At 37.2% G+C, this 25673-nt stretch overlaps 1 protein-coding gene across 1 annotated transcript in view; it reads left to right on the top strand.

Annotated features, from left to right (window-relative positions):
• LOC140141806 (intermembrane lipid transfer protein VPS13A-like) overlaps nt 1–25673 on the top strand; it is a 172320-nt gene that overhangs the window by 37393 nt on the left and 109254 nt on the right. The window contains exons 8-22 of the mRNA XM_072163669.1: nt 1403–1469; nt 4000–4127; nt 4824–4930; nt 6069–6240; nt 7256–7439; nt 8748–8845; nt 9562–9707; nt 10846–11044; nt 11690–11748; nt 12759–12911; nt 13396–13480; nt 18020–18107; nt 18982–19096; nt 19545–19683; nt 23550–23636. Of these exons, the coding sequence (XP_072019770.1) occupies nt 1403–1469; nt 4000–4127; nt 4824–4930; nt 6069–6240; nt 7256–7439; nt 8748–8845; nt 9562–9707; nt 10846–11044; nt 11690–11748; nt 12759–12911; nt 13396–13480; nt 18020–18107; nt 18982–19096; nt 19545–19683; nt 23550–23636 (1827 nt within the window). The remainder of the gene's footprint in view (nt 1–1402; nt 1470–3999; nt 4128–4823; nt 4931–6068; nt 6241–7255; nt 7440–8747; nt 8846–9561; nt 9708–10845; nt 11045–11689; nt 11749–12758; nt 12912–13395; nt 13481–18019; nt 18108–18981; nt 19097–19544; nt 19684–23549; nt 23637–25673) is intronic.

Below are 25673 nucleotides of genomic sequence, written 5' to 3'. Positions count from 1 at the left end.
GCAGGTCTTATAACATTGTGAATAAACATAATTTATAGTGCAGGGTGGTCTATCAAGAGTTTTACACAATTTCAAAGGTATTAAATACTCGAAGTTGAAAGTCAATATTGTTGTTACATATTCCAAAAGTACATCTTTCTAACAGTATGTGGTGAAAAAATTACTGAAAAAGAATTTAAATTCATATGTTTATGTGTGCTCAAATTTGATTTTTTTTAATGTTTTTTTTTCAAATATGAGAAATATTTGAAACAAAATTGTCAGCTTTGAAATTGGGTAAATTGTTTTGTAGTGTAACTACTAAATAGCAGACATGTCATCTTTAATATGGTTTGATTCCTTTGAATCAGAATAACAAATAGCAAGTAATTTTGGGACATTTTGTACTGTGATCCGTAAGATTTATAAAGTGGGATTAGATCTGTGGTTGTCTAGATGAATCTTCAGCATGATACCTGTACATGATGAGTTTTAATTAAAAGGGAAAAGGATATGTTTCAATAAGAGAATTCCATATTGACATGCATTTGAATACCTGAATACAAAGCCCACCAAAGTCCATGGAGAGTGATTTTTAGAAAACTGAAAAACAAATGTATATCATACATGCTGGGTATACATACATACATACACCAATACCCGCAAGAGCTACATTGTGGGCAGGGTTCGAATTCGGTTGTATCGCATAGCAGTTTGCTCCACATTTTGAAGTAACTGCTACCCAATTTTGCATTTGTATAGCACTTTTCATAGTGCTTTACATATAAAAGTATCCTGATTATGATGAATTTGCTAAAAACTGCTACGCAACATTTTAAAACGAATTCGAACCCTGATTGTGGGGGTACCCCTATTAGATTTGTGTGTGTTGTATGTTTATTGGTACAACATAACACTGGGGGGGGTATAAATAGGTATGAACATACATTGTGGGGGTATGAAACTGTGTGTTGATACTCCCATAGTGGCATGTACAGTGTGTCACTCTGGTGGTATATTTAAGACCTACCCCTACCCCCTCTAGAGGCCCTAGAGGAATACGCCCACAATGTAGATTCATACTTGAAAGTACCCCCACAATGTACCTCCTGCAAACTCACCCCTACATGCTGGATTTACATGCTCAATAGACACACATAGAGGGTGGATTTGGGTTCAACTGTTATACATATGATAGGCCTATGTATAAGCAACAATTTCCCATACTTAACTCAATTTGGCCAACGTATGGACATGGGTGGGTTTTGTATTCATGTATTCATTTGTTGCACATTGAAATACATGTAAGTAAAATCAAATCAAGTGAAAAAGTGAGAAAAAAAAATCCACACACACCCCACACACCACACACACACAGAATACAGCACAAGATAGGTAACCAGATTTGTCCTTATCTTAACAGAAAATACAGAACCTGCTGATAGAAGGCATTGCCACGGGTGAGAAGAGACCCAAGGATTATCACTATGGTAAGTCTCTACAGGTGGATGGATATGGATGCAGGAACACTTTTCTTTGTTAACCCCATGAGAACTACCTGCCTATTGGTCAAAACAGAGTTTTCATTATCAATTGAACCAATCAGCGACATTGTTAGAATAATTTTACCACGCAAAAAAATTGGGATGAATTATTTGCAAAGCTCCATTCTGATTGGTGATAAAATTGAAGATAGCATGTAATTGACCAATCAGAGGCAATATTAGATCAGCAGGTAGTGCTCAGGGGATTAAAGCTTTTGTGCATGCACTTGTGTAACCAGCCTGGTCATTCTGAGGCATAGTATTCGCGCTTTGCATGGATCTGCCATCTTGCTGCCAAAATGAGGTTCTCTCTGCAAATGCATGCACAAAATGTGCATTTTTGTTTCTCGTGCTTTTCTAGTAACATGACAGAAGGCTTTTGCAAAGCGTATGCAGTAATTAAAGCACACGTTTGACAGGCGTAAGCACACACAGCACAAGCTTTGCCCAGCGCATCGTGATTCGATGCTATAAAAACTGAAATCTGAGCCAGGTTTTACGAGCTCGGCGGTGAAAATTCTCATCGCGCGGTGGAAATTTTGTTCTGCGATGGAGTTGGATTTTGTTCAACTTTAAAGCATTGCACTGCGATTTCGCAGCCACGTATGTGTGTGATTGGCTGCTGGAAAATCAATGTCGGCAGAATGACCATAAAAGGAGATGCAGACCCCACATGCTTAAAACATTGCAGCATCGCCCGATGAAATTCAAATGTACATTTCAATTTCATCACGCTGCGATGTTTTTAAAGCATTGCAGTATCGCATCGCGCTGTGATGTGGAGTAAGAATCAGACTTAAGGTCTTCCATAGGGGGTGTATGGATTTCAATGGAATAGCACAAATCAAGAACTACTCAAGAGCCTTTCCTGGAAAGATTCTTCCCAGATTTGTTTCTATTTTATCACGTTTTGTGTGTCATTAAAAAAATATATTGAGTATTCGTTTTTGTTTTGTCTTTTTAAAACACAGAGAGTATGTCAAGAAGTTCCTGGGTGCTCTTTAAGGGGGTACTACACCCCTGCCCAATTTTGTGCCTATTTTTGCATGTTTCTCAAAAATTATAGAGCACTGGTGACAAGTAAGATATGTATAGTATAGGGGCAAGGACTACAACTGCTACACTGGAAATTTTATTTCAGCACAGACAACAGTTGTGGAATTACAGTCAAAAATGAGGGGGAACCAATATTTGATCAATAAATCAATAACTACAGCGTGTCCCAAAAGTAACTTAACATTGTGAATCTGCCATATCTCAAATATTTCCTACTTCATACCAAAATGGATAACATATTCACATAGATTGATCTTTTAGAATTATTCTGATACCAAAAACAGCATTATTGATGACCCCTTGGTCTTACTGTGCGACTGTACATAATGTGTGTATCAAACCCACAAAAGCAAGCTCATGATGTTCTTTGTTCAAGCACATGAATGATGTGTTTCCCTGAACGAAAGAGTTGGTTCACTCACTGCACACGCTACATTTAGGTATGAACATTCATGGATTACACGGCCTAGCATAAGCATGACTGCTGTTTTATATTATAATTAGGATATATTGACAATATTAAACTTTACTTTAAAACAGTTGAAGTGAAGATGAAGTTTCCTATAGATCAACGGATTCAGATCGTATGGTTCTTTGCCGAGACAAAGTCGGACAAACTCACTCAAGCAAAGTTTAAGGAACATTTTAATGTAAATTATGCACCCGGCTGAAATACAATCCAGCAGAACTAGTGCAGAAATTCCTATCAACGGATCTGTTCATGATCTACCTCGGGAAGAACAGGAAGATCGGCTACAACCATCGATGTCATACGAAGAGCGGTAGCGACAAGCCCAAGACTATCAGTACATCGACTTTCAATGGAGAACCACGTACCGCGTACAACTGTTCATCGAATCCTCAGAAAAGATCTTAAGCAGTTTCCATATAAAATCCAGATAAAGCACAAAATGAAGATGACGCCTTGAAAACAAACAAACAATCAAACAAACATAGCATAATTAAACAAAACAGATTTGAAAACGATAACACATTATATCGTGTATCACGTCTCAAATGAAGAGATTTATTTTTGCGTTTATAAAAATGAGTTTTACGGTACGGTAGATATCCGTTAATTTCATGCCAAAGGGTCGTGACCACATAGGCATGTTTGATATCATAACATTTCTAAAAGAATTATCTACATACTGTACAATTTTTGTAACAACACTATTAACCAAACGCAAGTTATGGCCAGTTTACAATGTTAAGTTACTTTTGGGACACCCTGTACTTGCCTTGAGTTGCTGAATTTTCAGTGCAGTAGTTGTAGTCCTTGCCCCTATAATATACATATCTTACTTGTCACTAATGCGCTATAATTTTTGAGAAAAACACAAAAATAAGCAAAAAATTGGCTAGGGGTGTAGTACCCCCTTAACACTTGCTAATGGTACTTTTTATATTGTATTTGTAGTTGTGGAGCCCATATCATCTCAAGCTCAGCTGAGGATAAATCCCAAGCCTGGTAATGACTTAACCACGCCACAAGCATGGTTGAATCTTGTCGTCAACAGTATTGGTGTAGCACTCAGACAGCAGCAGGTACTGTATCATTAAAGAATATTTTAACACTTAAGAAAAATGTCTTTTCATTTTTTTTTCAGAAACAGGCTGACACAAGACTCAGTTTTTTTTTGTATTTGTTTTCTCTAATGTACTTATCATATCTTTTTTAGAGTTTTTAGTTTATTGTAACAAATAGTGAATGAAAATATGAAATTATCAAACATTAAAGATTAAGTTTTTTGGCATTACAGATTCCCATTGTCCATCTGTGGAATACAATTTATGGTTTTGATGTAGTCAACTTAAAAAATAGCATGCCATTTAAAATGTCCTTTCTGGAACATAAATCACACACATAAATTTGCTCCTTTTTAATCTTATGGATCCCTGTGATGCTCTTGTCAAGTTCCCACTCATTTCTTTCCTCCTGTCCTTATCTCTTTTCCAGTGACCACCTTTAACCAATATTTTAACTAGTTTTGACAAAAGTACTCTGACGTTTTGACCCCCTTCCCGTAACGAAAGGACTTCCTTTCATAGGACAACATCAAACTTTTGGTTGCTTAAAGCATTAGTAAAAATTAGACATGTAATTTCCAATGAAATTAAGTAAAAAGGTCCTTGGAACCTCAGGGGACAGTCATTATCAGCTCATATTTCTTTAAGTAGATGTGCTAGGTAAAGTAATTGGAATAATAAATTGAGTGGTTTTCAATTTCTTTCCCATTATAGTTCCGTGATGTGATGCTCACATTGGAGTCGTTTGAACGCATGGCACGCAATGATCCCTTTAGGAAATACAAGCCTGACTGCCCTGCCATAGGCAATGCCAAAAAATGGTAAGTTAATTGATTAGAAAGCATTTAAGGCGATTCAAACTTGTTATACTCCGTTTTTCAATCATTTCATTTTTTTAAATGTTGAATTTGGCTATTATATACACTATATAAAAAGAAGGAAAGGACCAGGCTTATTTATTGGCAGTAACCCCCTGAGCACTATCTGCCGATCTAACATTTTACCCTAATTTTTTTTGCGTGGTGAAATCATTCTAACAATGTTGCTGATTGGTCCAATTGATAATGAAAACTTCTTTTTGGCCAATCGGCAGGTAGTTCTCATGGGGTTAACATTGTAAATCAGATTTGTGGTATTTCATTCAATAATTTGGCCAAAAAAAACAAAGGTTTGTCTCAAAGCTCACGAGTGGTTTGAAAACAAATGTGTATTTGGTATTTTAATGGTATTTTGAGGTGAAATTTCTTTTTAAATCGCGAGATTTTACAAATGCGCGCGCAAGCTTTGAGACAAACCTTTTTTTTTTGGCCTTTTCAAGTAACAGAACACTTGCTTTACCAAGTACTGAAGAACACTGAATAACACTTTGGTCAGCACCATGAGAACAGACTAGAAAGACTCTAATGAGTATTGTCAGTGTATGATCCTTGAATAATTTTTCAGTAGTATCAGTAGATGTTTGCATCATCGCGAGGTGTGAACAGAATAAAGTTTGGTTCTTAAGTTTCTTTAAGGGGGTACTACACCCCTCGATAAATTTGTGTCTATTTTTGCATATTTCTCAAAAACTAATAACACACTGGTAACAAAAGTTATGTATATTATAGGGGCAAGGAATCCAATTACAACACTGGAATTCCAGTGACCCAAGACAAGCGGTTCGTTATTTATGATAAGAAAAGAGGTACCGCTAGGATGTACCTCATTTCCTGTCATATATACTGAACCGCTTGTCTTAAGTCACTGAAATTTCAGTGTAGTAATTGGATTCCTTGCCCCAATAATATACATAACTTTTGTTACCAGCGTGTTATTAGTTTTTGAGAAAAATGCAAAAAGAGTCACAAATCTACCACATGGGTGTAGTACCCCCCTTAAGGTATACAAAACAATGTGTTACAATTGGACTACAATCTGGTCATGCACCTTTAACTTCAATCTCTGCATCAAATGTTGTAGGTGGCACTATGCATACAACTGTGTCCTTGAGGAGACTGTACGGAGACGTCACAAGATGTGGTCATGGGAACACATCAGGAAACATAGACGTATGTGTAAAGAATACACGGAAGCCTATCTCAAGAAACTGGACACTAGCAAACCAGGCAAGGATATGATTGAAAATCTAGAGGTAAATAATTTTGTCCGGAATATGTGAGATTTAAAATGGAGCATAGAGTTTGATAATTAGTTTTCCCTTTGGTTGAAGAATGACTGACTAGTCTGTAATGAAAGACAGAGATAAACAAAATTTATTGTGTCTGATGTCACTGTCAATTACGATCCTTGATTGGTTTGTTTAATAAGCGTAAAAGGAAGGCCGATTTATCTGGTGCAGATCGGAGAAAAGGAATAGCAGAAAATGGTGAAAAATTACGTACTTTTACAAGGCAAAAAGCAACTTTTCTAGGCATTGTTGACATGATGCCTTCGCGAAAGAAAGACCTAACTTTGGAGATGGTTTGTATGTTTGAAGGCGCATAATTAGCAATAAGGCGTCCGGTTATACCGCCGCGTTCCGCAAGTCATCATCACGACACTTGTAAACAAACTGTGCTAGAGTTTGATTGACAGATGACATAAGACGCGATAAATTCTTTTTATCTCTGACTTTCATTATAGCGTGTTGATACAGCCAAGTCATGTCATAAAACAATATAGTTTTGTCTCTGTCTCTGTTGGGACACTGTTACAATATTATTACCATCTATGATCAAAATATGTTGTCCATCTTTGAACACTGCATACATGCAATATTTATAAGTGCCTATACCTGAGGACATCTCTGTCCAGTTGACTCACTAGTGAGTGTTGGACTATAATCTCAGTTGGATGCACCATCACAAAGCAAACAGTGGATGGATGCACAGTAACAATACTGTATGAGGCCTTTGATTCCCAAATGAGAACAATAGTCTGCATATTGTTAACCAGCATTGTTATGGTAAATAATGGCTTGTTGATGGTACAACTCATTGTTGCTAATGTCAAACTTGTCAAAGTAATTGTGATTGTATCACACAAGTAAATGAGAAGCCTGTGGTTGTGGACTTAACACGGTTTGGAAATAAGCTCTTCATATATTTTTATTTATATACATGTATTGATATTCCATTTTCATCGTTTTTATCTTTATTTCTGAAAAGAAATATGAGAAGCAGATGAGTGTTTTCTCCATCACAATGTGTCGGCAGCAAGCAGAGATGGACTTTATACGGCTTGGTCTGAAGAGGAAGAAGCAGAAAGCAGAACAAGGCTGGTTTGGTGGATGGTTTGGTGGAGGGAAGAAGGCAGAGGAGAAGAAACCAGGGCAATTAGATGAACTTGCTGGTAGGGTATGGGTTGGTTGGCAACTGTTAAAATAATAAACTGAGCTCAAAAAGAAACTTATAATTTTTCACAAGGTCATATCTTGAAATCCTGTCCATCAAATTGAACCAAAATTACACACAGATTTACTTCAATACTCTACTCTTAACACATGTCAGTAACCAAGCAGTTATCATGGGACAGCTTCCTGGACCACATTCACAGCCCAGCCCTGTTTCATGAAAAAAGTGTATGAAAAGCAGAAAGCAGCACCATTTTGTCATCTGTGCAAGGATCGTGTGTGCATTCTCACAGATTTTTTGTCCTGGGTGCCAAATGTTGGGCTGTGAAAGTGAAGGAAGTCCAGGAAGCTGTCCCATGACAGTGCATTTTGCTGCTGTGTCAGTTGGACAACTGCTTGGTTACTGACATGTGTTTTGAGTAGAGTATTAAGGTAATCCTGTGTGTAATTTTGGTTCATTTTGATTGACAGTATTTTAAGTTTCTTTTTGAGCTCAGTTTACATGTACTGTAAAAGTGGACAATTTCACACAACATTTATTTGCACACTTTTCCACTTTTCGCACTTCTCTACATTCAAGTAACTACTGTGAAAATAACAAGGCACAAATATATTTATTTTGTGTGTAGGTCAATGTGAGGACACTTAGAATCATAAAATTATAAACAAGTGGAACAGTTCAAAATTGGAAATGCACAAAAAAAAAAATTGTGCAAAAACATGCACCTTTACAGTATAAGCTTACATGTAGCGTCATCTCACATGGCGATATCAATGTATGTTTTAGAATAGGGGTTAACCTGTGGTTTGGCAGGACACATGCAGCCCACAACTTCTTAAGCTCCCACTTAAGTTTGTTCGGTTTATAATAGGCAAAAAGTATTTGGTTTTTGTTATTGCGTGAGTCAATAAGTTGGAGCTTACGCTTGCATAAATTCGCACAAGTGCATGTCAGTCACGCATAACACATCGCGTTCAGTGACTCAATTGAGTTTGTCTTGAGTCACTGAAATTCCAGTGTAGTAACTGGATTCCTTGCCCCTATATTATACATAACTTTTGTTACCACCAATAACTGATACATCTTGTAAATTTGTTCTCAAAGTGCCTCGTGCACACGTATGTGAAAGCCATCCTAGCGCGTAGCCGTATGCGCTGGGTATTTTTACAGGCTTCTTTTTAGTTACTAAAAAGACAAAAACAAGAAAAAATTGACTAAAAGCACAATAAAAGGAAAAATCCATCATAGCTTTGTGCAAAATGTTTGATAGACAAAATAAATCTAACTTTGTATTTTGTTGTTACAGATCAGTTTGCCAGTGCAATGACTCAAGAGGAGAAATCCAAGCTGTACTCTGCCATCGGTTACAGTGAAAAAGCCGCAGATCCTACATTCCCAAAAGAGGTATGTTATTGTCTTAACTTTCCCATGCTTACTTCTGAACAAGATTTTGTTTGAAATTAGATTTCAGGTCAAGTATGACTTTACAAATTTATTGGGGATTTTAAAAGTCATTTAGAGGTCACTTCTTACCTAACCAAATAGGTGACATATATAATGCATCACATAATTTCTAATTTGAACTACTTGTTAATATTTAAAATTAAAATGACAATGCTTAAATTAAAGCCTTAATGTACGATCTTTTTAATTTTTTAGATTTTCTTTTTTTCTTCCAAAAATGATAATATGCAATCATTATGAAAGTTCCCAATACATTTGGATGCAAAAAACATTGGGAATTTGCAAAGAAACAACATCATAACTTCACATCTATCACTCGAAATATCTCTTTTTTCAACTTTTGGATTAGGAAGGCGAGTGCGGCCTCAGAGTTAGTCTCCTACACAGCCAGTTTGGTTACGCTCCCTCCGCATGTGGAGGGAGCGTAACCAAACTGGCTTTGTAGGAGACTACGATCTGAAAAATTATGATAATATATCGGACCAACAAAAAATCATCCTGTTTTACTACAAATAGGGCGAGTTTGACAGTTTGCTCATAGATTTAAGTTGGAACATGTGTAAGTATTACAAATATGCCAAAAAAACAAATAAAGGTATTTTCTGAAAAAAGATCGTACATTAAGGCTTTAATCAATTTTTTCCCTTTCCATTCAGTATGTTGGCATAGATGCTCATGTGTGCCTCAGACAGACCTATGTGAAGCTTATAGATGACAGCAGAGCTAAGCCAGAGATTCTCAACTTGAGTCTAACAGATCTAATAGCTGGATTCAAACAGAGGCCTGCTGCAGAAGCCATAAAGTAAGCTGGGATTAGGAATTTGAAAAAAAAACCCACACAAACAAACAACAACTCCTGTGGAAGATTTTTGAAATATCTGTCACAGAGGGAGGATAAATTTCAAATGGAATTAACCCATTAGGCAGCTCCATTTGATTTCCATACACCCTCTGAGAAAGATTCAACCTGAATCTTCCCCTGAGGGAGTGTGAGTTTCAAATGGAGCTGCTAATGTGTTAATTCCGTTTGAAATTCATAATCCCTTCGTGGAAGATATTTCCAAAATCTTCCATAGGGGTAGTGTAGATTTTAAATGGAATAGCCCATTGGACTGTTCCAGTTGAAATCCATACACCTCCTATGGAAGACATGACCTTAATCTCCCACACAGGGGTTGTAGATTTCAAATGGAGTAATGTAGATTTCAAATGAGGTAATCTACACTCCCTGTGTGAGAGATTAAGACCATGTCTTCCATAGTGGGTGTATGGATTGCACCTGGAATAGAGATATCAGGCGATAGAGACATGACTGGGTCTCAAAACAATACTTTTATTTTCTAAATTATAGAGGTTACAAACTGCCAAAAATAACATGATGCAAGTCCAGTTTTCAATTCTGAAAGTATGTCATTCAAAGAAATAGTGTTCTTAATGTCATTGCTCAAAATGATATATTCAGAGATGCCAACCCTCCCTATTTAGAGGGAGGATCCCTATTTTTGGAAACATTTTTGTCATTTTTGACACTCAAATTTGACAACCTCCCTATTTCTGACAAGTTATGTGCCATTGATGTAGCATTTATTTTTGAAAACCTCCCTATTTATTGTTGGAATCCTCCCTATTTTCTGGATGTTAATGTTGGCATCTCTGTATATTGTCAAATGTGGGAACCTGGAAAGAGGTTGACATTTCTGTTGTGACGGTTAGACTTGTATTACCCTTACGTCAAGGTTAAATAAACCTTACATTAGCCTTAACTTGGCCTCAATATCTTACGAGGCTAAAAGTAACCTCAACTTAGCCATCAAGACTGGGAAATAAACATTATCTTTGACAAAGCTAAGAAATTAACCTTGTGTTACAATAAATGCAAACTGAAGTATTTGTGTTTGTAAGATTCAAACTCAAGTGTTTTTTTCTTCTCCGTTTCAAAGGCTGGAGCTTAAGATAGATGATTTCAGCGTGTTTGGTACGGCAGCAGGAGACAAACTTCCACAGATGGTGGAGTCTATCAAGACTGAAGGTCAACTGGAATCTCTTCTAACACTCCTATTTGAAACAAACCCACTAGATGGAAAAGCAGATCAGAGGATCAGACTCAACACAAATCCTCTCAAAATTGTCTATGATGCAGTAAGTATCAGATTTGTGTGGACTATCCTATCCATTGTGCTTCATGGTCATTTAGGGATTCAATCATGTTTCACCATTGTTCATCACCGTTTAACAATGTTGCGTCCGCGCTGTCTGCATGGTTTACTTTGCGAGGGCAGCTTTAGCTCCCCAAGCGAAGTAAACCATGCAGATGCGCCGGATGCAAGTTTTTAAACGGTGATGAACAACGGTGAAATATGATTGAATCCCTTTCAACAACAAAAACAAGCTAAATATCATCTAATTTAAAGGATTATTTCATGAAGAATGTCAGTTAATCGTTGCCACTCAGCCTTACAAAAAGATTGGTGATTTCAGCAATAAAACTACAGAATAAAGCAGCAATGTTTAGCTGCTACCTCCAAAAAATACAGAATTCAACTTGTATGCGCACACAGGTTCCAGGCATGACAAATTTACATGGTCAAGCATAACACATATTCTCGCTTGCGTTTGGGTATACTCTACCGTACAAGTGTGGATTCATCACAGATTAACAACGGTTGACTCCTGTACAAAGGTATTGGAAGAGTTGTTGAAGGTTATATGACTAGAATATCACTAGAATAGTGGATCAACTTACATTCTAATTTCCAGCTACTGTTTTTTTTTTACTTCCCACAGGTCACGGTTAATCAAATTGCCAAATTCTTTGAACCACCAGACAATGTCCACCTAGATGAGTAAGTAGCATTTTGTCTGGTTCTATTTTTGCCAGCATTTAATTTTTAATATTTTCTTGTAAAGGCACAATTATTTCAGCGGTGTGCTTGACAGACACAACTTGTAAATTACATTACTTAATGTGTTTACCTGTTCTTGGTAACATAACAGTTATCATTACATTACACCAAAGGAGTATGAGATCAATTTCAGCATCATAGTTCTTTTGTTGCTGCTTGCAACTATGATGTATACCATATTTTTGGTATAATGGTGGAGCAGTAGGCATTGCCTTGTTATTAAAAGGTAGCGCATAGATATGGGTTTAAATCATGTAGTGCCAATATGTTTGGCACTTGGGCAAGGGGTTTTATCCCACTTGCCTTACCCTTCCCAGGTATAATAAGAAGCTGTTATGTGGAAATTACAATCTATTTTACAATCTAATCTACTATCTATCAAGTTAGCTCAATCGATAAGGCGTTCGACTATGGTGCAAGAGGTTGGCAGGTTGCGGGTTCGAACCCTGGCGGTGCCTAGTATGCCTCATGGAAAATTGAGTTAGCTTGAAATTCCCTGGACAAGGAACTTACTGCTAATTGTCTTGTTATAACCCGTACGAAACTTGGGGGAGCTGATCCTGGCTGTGAAGGTTATTTGTGGAATGTCTAGAGTGTGCACTCTTGAAGCAGCAAAGTCCCTAATTTGTTGTTAAATGGTTTATGGAATGATGTGGGGCTGTAGAGGTCAGCGACAACCTGTAAAGTGTGCTGAGGCGTGTGGATCAATGTCTAGGCATTGTGCCTGTGGGTTGCGCACTATAAATCACCTTGCCCTTTTTGCGCTTTTTCGAGAGGACTTGTACCATGGTTGCATATCTTGTTGAAGCAACCCGATTTCCATAATATCAGTGGCAGCTTAACATATGGTAACAGTGCTTTTATCCATCAGTATAGTACACTTGAAATCATTAGCACTTGATTAATTGATCTGAATTGGTAAAACAAGTTTTTTGTTTCATTTTGTGCAGTCTATCAGCAGCAGCTGCATCATCTCTAGTTGACATAACAGAACAGTCTTCCACAGGTCTACAGTATATGGTAGACAACAAGTCTGTGTTGGATCTTAAGATAGATGTCAAGGCATCGTATGTTATCGTACCAGAGTGTGGCGTCAACGATGGGTGAGTAGACTACCTTCACAGATGACGACTGTAAAGTATATTTTTGTGGCCTTAAAATTTCACGTTTTTGAGAGAACCAATCTCTGACTTGACTTTTTGCAAATTTGTACATTTCTTTAAAGGCCTTGAGGAAGAAAAATATTGTGTACATAAAAATCAACTGCATGTTTTTGGCCCTTCTTACCAAAAATTAAAATTTGATTTTCGTTGCCAGTTAGAACTAATGAAAGGATTAGGATTTAGCTATGTTTCATTTGGCAAAACATGATAATATTTTTATAATAAAAAACAACAACAAAAACAAACTAAAAAAGTCCAAAAAAATTAGTCCTGTATTTTTCCGGAATAGGGGGAGAAGATAAAACAGATAAAGGCTAGAGCTACACAGGCTTAAGTGATTAACATATACATGATATAACTTAAATTATTAACTGTACTAATTGGAATTAACTAATTAGTTTGCAAAATGTTTTTAACTTTGCAGAAGTGGCAGTGTTCTTGTTTTAGACTTGGGTAATTTCAAGATGAACACAGTGACAGAGGAGAGACCAACTGGACGCAGACTTGAGGTGAGAGAATAAGATATATATAAAATATAACAATGGATGGAAGAAAATGATGTGTACATTGCAAAAATTCAGGAATCAAGCAGAACCAGAAGAGCTGGCATATGTTTAAAAAAAGGTTGATACATATTACAAACACAAGCCTTAAGGTGGTTGAAAGGCAAGGTTTAGGAAATCATGAATTCCAACATTTTTGCAAATATCTCAAAAACCTTTCATGATACAATCTCAAGTGAGTTTGTGCTTATGTAGGGATATGTTGGCCATGTTATGAAGGTAATAAAACCGTTGCCATGGTAACCAAGCAGTCGCTATTGGCTTCTGACCAATCACATTCAAAGTTAGTTTTTCCTGTTTTTTTAAATCACTTCATTTTTCCCAATAGAAGTATACTCACATGTTGAGTCATGTTCCTGCACACTTCCACTGATTTTCCCCCAAAAAAAATCCCAGTGGAGGGGGGGTCAAAGTGAAATTTTCGTTTTTTGGCCAAAAATTCCATATTACTTACAAACTTTTTACGGGAAAATCAGTGGAGGTGTGCAGGAACATGACTCAACATGCGAGTATACTTCTATTGGGAAAAATGAAGTGATTTGCGAAAAAAACAGGAAAAAACCAACTTTGAATGTGATTGGTCAGAAGCCAATAGCGACTGCTTGGTTACCATGGCAACGGTTTTATTACCTTCATAACATGGCCAACATATCCCTACATAAGCACAAACTCACTTGAGATTGTATCATGAAAGGTTTTTGAGATATTTGCAAAAATGTTGGAATTCGTGATTTCCCTAAACCTTGCCTTTCGAACCACCTTAACAGCTCAATTTAAATTGTATTGTTCTGATCTGGGTCTCAACTTTCATGGACATTGCCTGCAGGCTAAATGGCATTTCAAATGTGTCCACAGTTATTTTCATGGCCAGTAGGCTTGCAGATTCCAGATGAAATCCGTACAGCCTATGGAAGACAACACATAAATCTTCCATACAGGGAGTGTGAATTGCAAATGGGGCTACCTGAATGGGTGACTTCATTTAAAATCTACACCCCCTGTGTGGGAGATTTACACCCCCTGTGTGAGAGAAAGTCAGTGGAAAAAATACAAAAATACATCTCTGTGCATTAGGGTACCATCAAATTGGTCATGTAACCGAATTTTTACCCATTTTGGCAATAAAATTGACCATTTTTGAGCGCATCTGTCCTGATAATGTCATTCTAGCAGCCGGTCAGCGGGACGACTGGGAAATTGTGCCCATTGAAAATTTTGCCTGGTACACTGCTGATAAGTTTTGGAAAGCATTTGCTTTATGCTGTGGGTTTCGTCATATTTTTCTTGTGAAATTTGTGTCACGGGACAAAATATTTGGGAAGCCCTGACATAAGTATAGGTAAGGTAAGGTAACCTAGCTTCAATTGGAACACTGCAGCTATTGGATGGAGCTTGCTAGTACTTGAATAAATAAAGGTATCGTGTAAGTTGAATTGTTGGTATGATTGTTTTTATAGAAGGAAAAGAAGAAGCCGCCATTGAAAAAACAGGATACTGTGGTAAATGAGTTTATAGTTCATATTATATACTTCATTAATATATTCTTGTTCATTGATTGGTTAAAAGTGGATCACATGACCAAAAATAGTTTTACCATCAGTACTCCTATCCGTAAATAGTACCTCTAAGCCGTAAATAGTATTTGCAATGTCCCGGATGAGCCGTAAATAGTACCTCCAAGCCGTAAATAGTACTTTTGACCATGCCTTCGGCGTATGCGGCGCATTTGATGCGACGGAACAGTTCACGACGCTTGAAACTGCCATAGCGTGATTTCGCTGCTGTAATTGGTTAGCCTGATTTTAGCCTATTCGATTTTTTTGAAGGGCAAAATATATATAGGTTGTGCTTAAATTGGTTGTGCTGTTTACTCAGGATAGAAGCTGGAGAGTCAAAACGTCAAATACTATTTTCTTTTAACCAATCAACGAACAAAGAACATATTAATGAAGTATATAAAACAAATATATACTGCCTTTATTCGAAGTTCTGGTTAAAACTATAATGGTCCCTCGTTGAGATCAAATAATACTATTTTCCTTCGGGGCTGCGCCCCTCAGGAAAATAGTACTATTGATCTCACCTCGGGCCCATAGTTTTAACCAGAACCTCTCATGGCAGTATATATTTGTATAAAATACACTGGTGGGTAATCACACATGGGCACTGGAGAGGTGGATAGTCACACATGGGCACTGGAGAGATTGGTTATTAAGATGACACCAAACAAGTAACTGTTTTTTAAATAAAAATAAATACTGCAATTTCAAAACCGTTTCAATCAATATATTGAGAATATATGGTTTTATTAAAATGTCCAGTAGGAAAAGCTGGAAATGGGCTATTCCATTTAAAGTGCACTCTCCCTCTGTGGAAGATTTTGGAAATATCTGCCACAGGGGGAGTATGAATTTCAAATGAAATGAGGACATTAGGCAGCTCCATTTGAAATTCACCCTCCCTTTGTGGAAGATTCAGGTTGAATCTTCCTCAAAAGGGGTATTAAATTCAAATGGATCTGCCTAATGTGCTCATTCCATTTGAAATTCATATGCCCCCTGTGGCAGATATTTCCAAAATCTTCCACAGAGGGAGAGTGCACTTTAAATGGAACAACCCAATGAATAATGTAATTTCTAGCTGTCAATCGCACTCTTTTGTATAGGATTGCATTAATCTAAATCCACTATTCAAGCATGTTGTTTTTGCCACAGACTACCTTTTTGGAAAAAATAATAAAAAGCAATTAACAATTTGGTGTCATCTTAAGGGGATGAAAGCACTATGGGTTAAATGATCTCGCTCTCAAGGAATATGTAAGGTCTTAAGTTACATGTGAATTTGTATGTTACCTGTGAGGTCTTTTCAAAGATGCCAGTTTATTAGGATATGCGAAGTTTTATCAATTCCAAACAATTTCTGAATTTTTTAATTATCAAAAAAAAAAACAGATTTTTTTTTTTTCCTCCAGATTTTGAGAGTCCCCGGACCTAGAGCCAAGTACTACAATCATTTATGGTTGATTTAAAAAAACATTGGGGAAAAAAATAACCCAAAAATTACAATTTTGCATCTAAAAGGAAAGGGACCCCCGGCTGTGAGGAGTGGCGCTCTTGTCGACACACTCCCTATAGCTCCCAATTGTTCGTATTATATTCAGAATTTGTTTTGGCAAGTCACTGTCTTTTGTTATAGGAGGTTTCATGTTACACATGAAGGTCTTGTGTTACACACGATGTCTCATGTTATATGTTGGATCTCATGTTACATGTAACTTCTCATATTTCTCATGTTACAAACAAAGTCTCATGTTACATGTGGGGTCTCATGTTCCATGTGAGGTCTCATGTTCATCATGGGGTCTCATGTTAGATGGTGATTCATGTTCCATGTGAGATCTCGTGTTCCATGTAAGGTCCCATGTTACATATGGGATCTCAGCTACACACACCATGTTACATGTGAGGTCTCATGTTACATGTGAGGTCTCATGTTATATGTGAGGTCTTATGTTACATGTGAGGTCTCATGTTACATGTGAGGTCTCGTGTTACATGTGAGGTCTCATGTTACATGTGAGGTCTCATGTTACATGTGAGGTCTCATGTTACATGTGAGGTCTCATGTTACATGTGAGGTCTCATGTTACATGTGAAGTCTCATGTTACATGTGAGATCTCATGTTCCATGTAAGGTCCCATGTTACATATGGCATCTCAGTTACACACAAAGTATCATGTTACATGTGAGGTCTCATGTTACATGTGGGGTGTCATGTTACATGCAATGTCTCTTATAGACTATTCCAATAGATTAGAAATGTTGGTGTTTGATTGATCCAATAATTAAATGGGGACCATGTACTACTAATCAAAGTTAATATCATACGTTTAATAAGTTGCAGGATCCTGTATCTTGATGTATACGTAAGTTCTTGTATCTTATTTGTTCATAATGTAACTTTGTGCTGCAAAATTCTGAAATGGAATTTAGTAGTAAATTGTGTGCATTTGTTGTGCTTACTGATTATAATATGCATTGTTTGACATTCAATATGATCAAAGGACTTAGCTGAATCAGGATACAGGACATTGCACTATGTGGGTCCGATTTTCCCCTCATAAAACAAATACTAAATTGGAATTTCTAATATGACTAATACTCCACTACAAGGTGTTTTGTGTATGTAAGAAATAAAGGGTAATGCTGTATCCTTTACACCCAAATAATATGTCTGTCTCAGTAAAACGTAAATAATGGGTGAGGCGCAGCCAAACCCATTTATATGTAAACATTTTTACTGCCAATGACACATTATTTTGGTGTAAAGGATAGGCAGCAACCTTTATTTCTATTCTTTTACAGCAAAATTAGTGTGATTTTAAAGAGAAAAATATCACTCACACCGTGTTTGTTTTTCAAAAAGTTTTCGTAATTTGAAATTATGATCATTGTTTAACATAATTTACATTTTTTTCTTGGCAGAATGAAGCATTGGATGTTCTCATGGATAAAGCATATGATAAGTTCAACTTAAATCTGCAGAGTTGTCAAGTCATCCTAGCCACAAAAGGTAACGTTTCACTATTCTGTATTCAATCATCTTTATTAACCAAAAGAAGAAAAACATACAACCCCTAGATCAACTGAGATTTATACCGATCTCAGGCAAGGGAAAATACAATTACAAACAGCAAACACAAAAAACAATGAGGAAATACACCGTGGCGCGAAGGAAACTGTTTTAAATGACTTCTTAGACATTCCATTGGGCTATTCCATTTAATATCCACACTACCCCTGTGGAAGATTTTGGAAATATCTTCCACAGGGGGAATATGAATTTCAAATAGAATAAACACATTAGCAGCTCCATTTGAAACACATCCTCCCTCTGTGAACGATTCAGGATGAATCTTTCTCAGAGGGTGTATGAAATTCAAATGGAGCTGCCTAATATGTTCATTCCATTTGAAATTCATACTCCCCCTGTGGAAGATATTTCCAGAATCTTCCACAGGGGTAGTGTGGATATTAAATGGAATAGCCCATTTTGGCTCATGTCTGGAGTTAAGATTGAGTAGGATGACATGAGAAAAGACTTGGTTATTTAGTCTTTCATTTCCTTGAATTTTTTTGGGGATGTTGTTTTGGTAAAAACAATTCAAGATTTTTTTTCTTTGATTTAGAAGCCCATGTACAGCCCATCTGTATAAAATGGATATAACATGGAAGCACATTTTTCATCTTTTGTCTCTTGCTTATAATATTTTGCTATAAATCTTATGATGAGAGCATCTTTGCGAAATGTTGACAAGACGTCTCCAAAATGTAACATGTGTGCTTTACGCGACATAGGCGTTTAACTCCACCACCATACGCTTTGTATGTGTTGTAAGTTGTCCCTGTTATAATATACCAACGTCTAACATATTGGTATCTCGCAGATGATGACTGGCAGGCAGCTCGTATACTTGATAGTTCACCATTACATCTACTACAGCCATTACAACTTACTATTGGTCTACACAAATGTATGGTAGAAGATCCAAGACTAGCCAAGTAAGTCACTCATTTTATTTAAGGGAGACTGCATGGGTTGGAGGGGGGGGAAAGGAAAATGCAAGAAAAATGGCTTTAAAGTTGTAAAATGACTTGTTAAAGGACTTGGTTTGGCTCAGAAAATGCTAGATTTGGGTGCTTTAGACATATTTTGTTTTCAGTGGTAGGTTAAAGTAAACATATTAAGGAATCAAAAATAATAAAAACTGAAAAACAAAATCTGCAAGGTTTTTCACCCCTTTTCCCAACTTTGAAATGGCTGAGTGTGACTTATGGGGGGTTTCGTCACAGCGGGTCACAGCAGGGTTATTTGCCTTGCTCATTTACTTTTGTAGTAGTAACTTTGTTAAAATTGATTTCCCTTTTCACTTGCTATAATTATCATGGTTTTATTTTTGTTGTTTGTTTGTGTGTTTGTTTGTTTGTTTGTTTATTATTGTATATGTAGAATCAAAGTTTTAGGTGAGCTTCCCGATGTTTGCCTGGACATATCCGACTACAAGATCAATGAGCTTGTGAAGCTGTTTACCAGCATTCCATTCCCAGAGGGTAAAAAACAACAGGAACCACAGACAACATTTGGCAAGGTATGTACCTATACCAAAAAATATTTTATTTTTTTGGTAACAATTTTAGATTATGGTTGCCATTCCTACCCTAACCATAATCTCAATATAAAAACATCTCTTATAATCAGTCTCAGACCTGCGCTCAAGTGGGAAATTGTGTCCACTCTATATTTGATATAAATTTTTTTTCAGCTTTCCTTTTTGTACCATGCCCAGTTTGTCTGAAATTTTATAAAATAACAAAAGCCTGTTGACCACTGTAAAAAAACTTCTTTGGTGTTTTTTTTTACAGTATTAAATGGGCTTTAAAAAAATTGAATTTCCCACTTGATCGCAATTCAGAGACTGACTACAACCCCAAATTCTCATCCTAAACTTACCCCTAACCCCTATCCTAACCCTAATATTTACTGTTATCTTAACCCTAATCCTGATGCTAAACATTGGCCTAAAGTTATTCCTAATATTTATCCTTATCCCTGCTGAAACCCAAATCCTTAAAATATTCCTAATCCTGAGTTATTATGGCAGCAGCTGTTATTCTACACCTTTTCTGTTATTGATTGAGCAGGTTTGACTTTGCAGGTTTAAAAGTTTCTTGTACAAGATTTTATGAAAGTATTTGTTGTGCATGCTGTAATGATGCTTTTAGTAAATTAGAAAACTGTTTGTTCTAGACCCTAAGTTGTCGTAATCGGACGACAATGATGAGAGACGTCTATTTGTCTCTCGATATAGCAAATAAACAGATTTGGCAGAAGACGATGTATTTGATTTGGTGTCTCGCATGATTTGATGTATATTTTATTTAGTTAGCAACAAATCTGATGTCATTTTATGTAGGTTGAATGTAATAAGTTCGAAGTGAATAATAGTAACATACCACTTAACCCTTGTTGCATTCAAATACAATTTGTCGGCAGAGTGCAACACTATTGTAAGTGCAGTAAAATCTAATAGCTGCCTTTTGTAAAATACCCCTCATCATGCTCATTATATAAAATGTTGATGTTCTGTATACTTTCCTGATGGCCACGAAGCTAATCCTAAGATATCGCCTTTACATGTAGTTGGGAGTTTTTTCTAGTGTTATTGGTTAAAAGTAAGTACATTTATTGAAATGTTGCAAATGGCAGCTATTGCATTCTACTGCACTTACGATAGTGTTGCACTCTGCCGACGAATTGATAGGCATACTTTAGTGCAGTGTTTAAGCACCATGTGTGAGCTTGCAGTCATAGTGTGTCACACTTGGACAGGCTGCAACGGAACTGTGATAACCAAGGGCATACCCACAATAAATACTACAATTTATTATGATTTCCCATTGAGAAAGCCTAATACTTATTAGCTTGACATTACTATATATTATGTACTACAAAAGAGTGATTGGTTGGACCCTACTCACTTGCTTTCAAAATCATATCCTTGCTACCATTGGGGGACTAACATAATCAGTGCTCACATTAGCTGAGGTTTACAATAAGTGTGCTTTTTTGGCATAGTAGGCTGATATTAATTATGATGATTCATTTTCAATTGGTGTAATTGGATGTTAAAACAATTAATATGTAGGAATTTTTGAAGAGATGATCAAAAATTAGCTCAAAATGGACAAGAATATTTCCTGTTTGAGGATAACAAATTATGGTCAAGAAAGGGGATTTATTTGTACTTTTCCTGAAACTCTATACCATTTTTCACCCTGATGTGGCAGGGACATCAGTGCATATTTCATTGGGCGCAGGTTCAAATCGCTAGCGTAAGCTCAAAGCGCTGGCATACACTCATATTTTAAGATGCCGCATAGATTCACACGCAAAAATGTGTGCCTCAACGTGTTGACTTGACGTCACTACCACTTCAGGGTGAAAAATGGTATATTAGGGTAGGGGTTCAGTATCTATTTATTCTAGTAAAAACATAAGTGAGTAGGGTTGGGTTATGCCAAACAACATGCCTTAAATGCGTAATATTCACCCAATCATTTGCAGGTGGTTGAACTGCTAAAATGCTTGAATGTATTTTGTAGGTTTGCTTTGCCTAATAATATGTCATCAAAGCTTGGGGCTTTTGGGTCATGTTCCCATAATTCACCAATGGGCTATTCCAGTTGAAATCCAATTACTTCACCTTGTTCATCGACACAGGGAGTGTGAATTTTAAATGGGGCTCCCTGAATAGGTGACTCTATTTGAAATCCACACCCCCCTGTCTGGAAGATTAAGGACATGTCTTACTTACAGGGTATATTGATTTCATCTGGAATAGCACAATACCATTACTAATTAATATTGGTTTGGTTCTGCTTATAAAGGACATTTAAGCTACTTTAAAAGTATATTTGCAAGAGATGCAGATTGGCCAAAGAGATAATTGCTATATTTATTCACTAGATCTACCCGATAGTATTATGTATTTGGTGGGCATATTATCAAACAGGGTTGTAGCTATGGTGGGCAGCCGCCGGGCGGTCCCGCCCACCAATTTTTAAACTATTTTTTTTTATCATAAAAAGAACAAAAACTATTTTTTTAGGGGGGGGGGAGTGATACACCCTCAGCTTGTTCCCTGATCACTCGCGTTCACTTAAAAGATTGTGTCCTGGGCCATTTATGGACTTAGCAATTTAGAGCTCACCACTAAAATCAGGCTAGCTACAACCCTGTTATCAAAGGAATAGATAGGACTACTTGCACTGGACAGCCTATTCCTTGTCACCTGTGACTACACTGCAAAAATAGCTTGAGGATAATTGTAGTCAAATGGTATAGAACATGTAATTCATGATTTGACACTTGCAACTCGAAGTTGGTAGATATGAATAAATATTTTAATATTTGCGGGTTGAGGAGCATGAAACATGAAAACCCTTTCATATTGTAATTTAGGACTACATAAATTCTGTTTAATGCTTCAGGTCTGAACCATTCAATCTTATTTGTATTGTATTTTATGGCTACTCAAATTCTGTTTGTTGGTTCAGATGTGAACCATCACAAAGAAAGTGCTCCACCCTGTCAGGGGTAAGGAATTATTGGGAATGGGAATAACAATTGGATAGAGAATTGCCCAGAGCAGCCAGTGATTCGAACCCGCAACCTTTGTTATACTAGCATAAAATAAGTCGAGCAAACTGAGCCTATAGGTATTAGGTTCAAATGATGTTTGTTGCATTACTATATTGGAAGGTATCAGAACTGCATATTTATAAGAAATACACAAAGTCACATAGGTATGAAACTTATTGACAAACATCATTCATACCTAATACCTATAGATTATATCTTCAGCTCTTCTTCAGTGTGCCTCTGTATCTCAGTTGACTAGAGCATTGTACTAGTAATATGAAGGTCACCGGTTCGAATGCGGCTAGATGCACTGGTTTTTTTTCAATGTTTATGTGCGCAGGCTGCTCTGGGTAAAGATTAAAATGTGTTCATCCTATCAACCCAGAGAACTAAGTATAAGTATAAGTGTACCAGACGAGCAATATCTGGACATGTAAAAGTTGCAGGCCTTTTCGTAAAGAGCAGGGGATCAGCCCGGGCCTGTTGTCTGTCACACTCAGCATTGAGGTCAACTTGCGCCGCCCTTAGGGGCTTGGCAGCCTATCGACCCGTAGCGGGCTTTGAGGGATGATAATCCAGAAAGCGTGGATAAATGCCGTTTTATTATTATTATTATTAATAATTTTCGAGAATTGTTTGTGTACTTAAAAAAAAAAGTGTTTTACTAACAGTTGGCCATTACTCCTTTATATTTTGTTAATTAGACTGCAATATTCTGTAGTTTTAAGAATGTAAAATATGTCCTAAGTTTGCAAATAGTAGTAAATAGCTCATTATACACTCCATTCCCGTATGCCTTAAACTCTTTCACAGGACACACAGTTCCTAGACAACATTCCAGAATCGGCACTTGTCCGCATGGCTGCGAGCGAGGCCGAGTCCTTATCCGAAGACGTTGCTGTAAGTGATGATCAAGATGAGGCATACTACTAAAATGGCGGTGACCTCTTTGTATTGGTGGCGAAAACCCTATCCCGATTGAGACAGAATGGGTCTGTGAAAACTCTCTCCACAAATAGCTTTATGAAGTTTGGAGTGCTTTTATTATTATTTTATGTTACCATTATTCTTTCTATACCACCAGCACCACTACACCATCATCATCATCGTCACACTAATCATTTCAACGACAATCTCCCAGCCCCCCGATATTCACTCGCTAACTCTTCACAAATATGTACTAACTTCTTTGTTTTTGTTGAAAGGAAAAAGGGAAATTGCTATGCAGCATGGCTTCTTTTAACATGGTTTGAAGGTTTCACTGCACTAGAAATTTGTTAACACAGACTGCAATCTAATTGAACAACCTATTCACAACATTTGAAAAGATTTTAGAAGAAAATTCTTGTGTAAAGTCTTACTGCAGGGTTCTTGCAGTCCTTGAAAGTCCTACAATTTGAAAACACCTTTTTAAGGCCTTGAAAGTCCTGGAAATTCACACAAGGTCCTTGAAAGTACTTGAAAATTGTAATTTTACGTAAACTATAATTTTCACAAATTTGGGGAGCGGAGAGTAGCTGTCACTTTTGTTAATATGTGCCGTATGGAGAGCCGCGTCAACTTTTTGTGTTGAAAATCATGCTTATTGACCTTGAAAGTCCTTGAAAAGTCCTTGAATTTTACAGGTTTCAAGGTGCAGGAACCCTGTACTAATACTGGTATTGCCAAACAAACAGTTGTGTCAATGTTAGCTCACTCAGTTCCTGATTGTTTGTTGATTGGTTAATTAGAGGTAATGATTGTGCATCAGTTATTTTGAGGGTATTGTGAACAATATAAACATTTTGCTTTTGGAACCAAGGAATATCCTTAGGGGCACATATTTTCATACCATGTCGCACGTGGAGGCAATTAATGTTATGCGGAGGTCCACTTTTGTTAATTAATAACTGTGTATTGCATTTGTGTTTTGGTGAATAAACATAATTGATTGGGTATCATGCATTGTGTATATTCATGAGGTTATGAATTATTAGACTCAGTACACCGGTCGATCTTACCGTTTCCGATGTTGATTAAGATACTTCTTGCATCGATCCCGAGATGCGGAAAAACCAATAGTCATTTTGTCCCACATAAATGAATAAATAATAAAACCCCGATCCCCGGTGGACTCACCCAAAAGGTGGCGTCACACCATATGATAAATCCCTTATCCTCCTTGGTCTCCGACTGACACAGGCGTGCCTATCGATTGTTCATAGCACTGTGTATCAATTTCTCGACCAAAGGCGAGATATACGGTTGTAGTTTCACACCTTAGGTAAAACCAAACCGGTATTGTTCGGCTGAGGATAGTTTTGACGGCATTTTCTGGCGAAAAAGTGACAAAAAGCGATCCAAAACTTAGCTACATATCGTGCCTCCGTTTATATCACGGGACACACGAGCAATTCAAAATGGCCGCTCGTTGGCGCCATTCATTTTGTTTCCCACGTAAAACAACCATTGCAGCCTGTAAGTTACAATAGATGTTTGTACATACACATTGTATTTCATGTACGGTAGGTTATTGTTGCTATGTTAGGGTGATTACTCTATCGTTATGTCTTCATTACCGTCCAATAAAGACGAGTTAATCAGATATTCATACGGTGGGGATTGGTAGGGACCCGTCTGACATTTTAGTAATAAAGTTAGCCAGTCCTTACTTTACCACTAACGTTAGCGACCAGCCTCCGTGCTCAGGTTTGCTTACTGGGCTTGAGTCGCGTGTTGGGGGGTAGCCCCCTCCCTTTTCTCCTCGCCGCCTCGGCCCTGTCGGGCTTGCCCTTCCCTGGTGACGGAGCGGGACCCACACCCGCTCTGTTTCACCCACAGGGAGTGCTCACGATCTTCTAGATGTCTTTCTTTTGCTTAGGACTCTCCGAGTTCCAGCTTGACGATTGGGATAGGCTCCGTCATCGCCATAAGACGAAGAAGAAATCTACCAAGGGC

The sequence above is a fragment of the Amphiura filiformis genome, chromosome 20 (assembly GCF_039555335.1).
Source record: "Amphiura filiformis chromosome 20, Afil_fr2py, whole genome shotgun sequence".
In the NCBI taxonomy this organism is placed as follows: domain Eukaryota; kingdom Metazoa; phylum Echinodermata; class Ophiuroidea; order Amphilepidida; family Amphiuridae; genus Amphiura; species Amphiura filiformis.
This window is presented reverse-complemented; position numbering and strand designations above follow the sequence as displayed.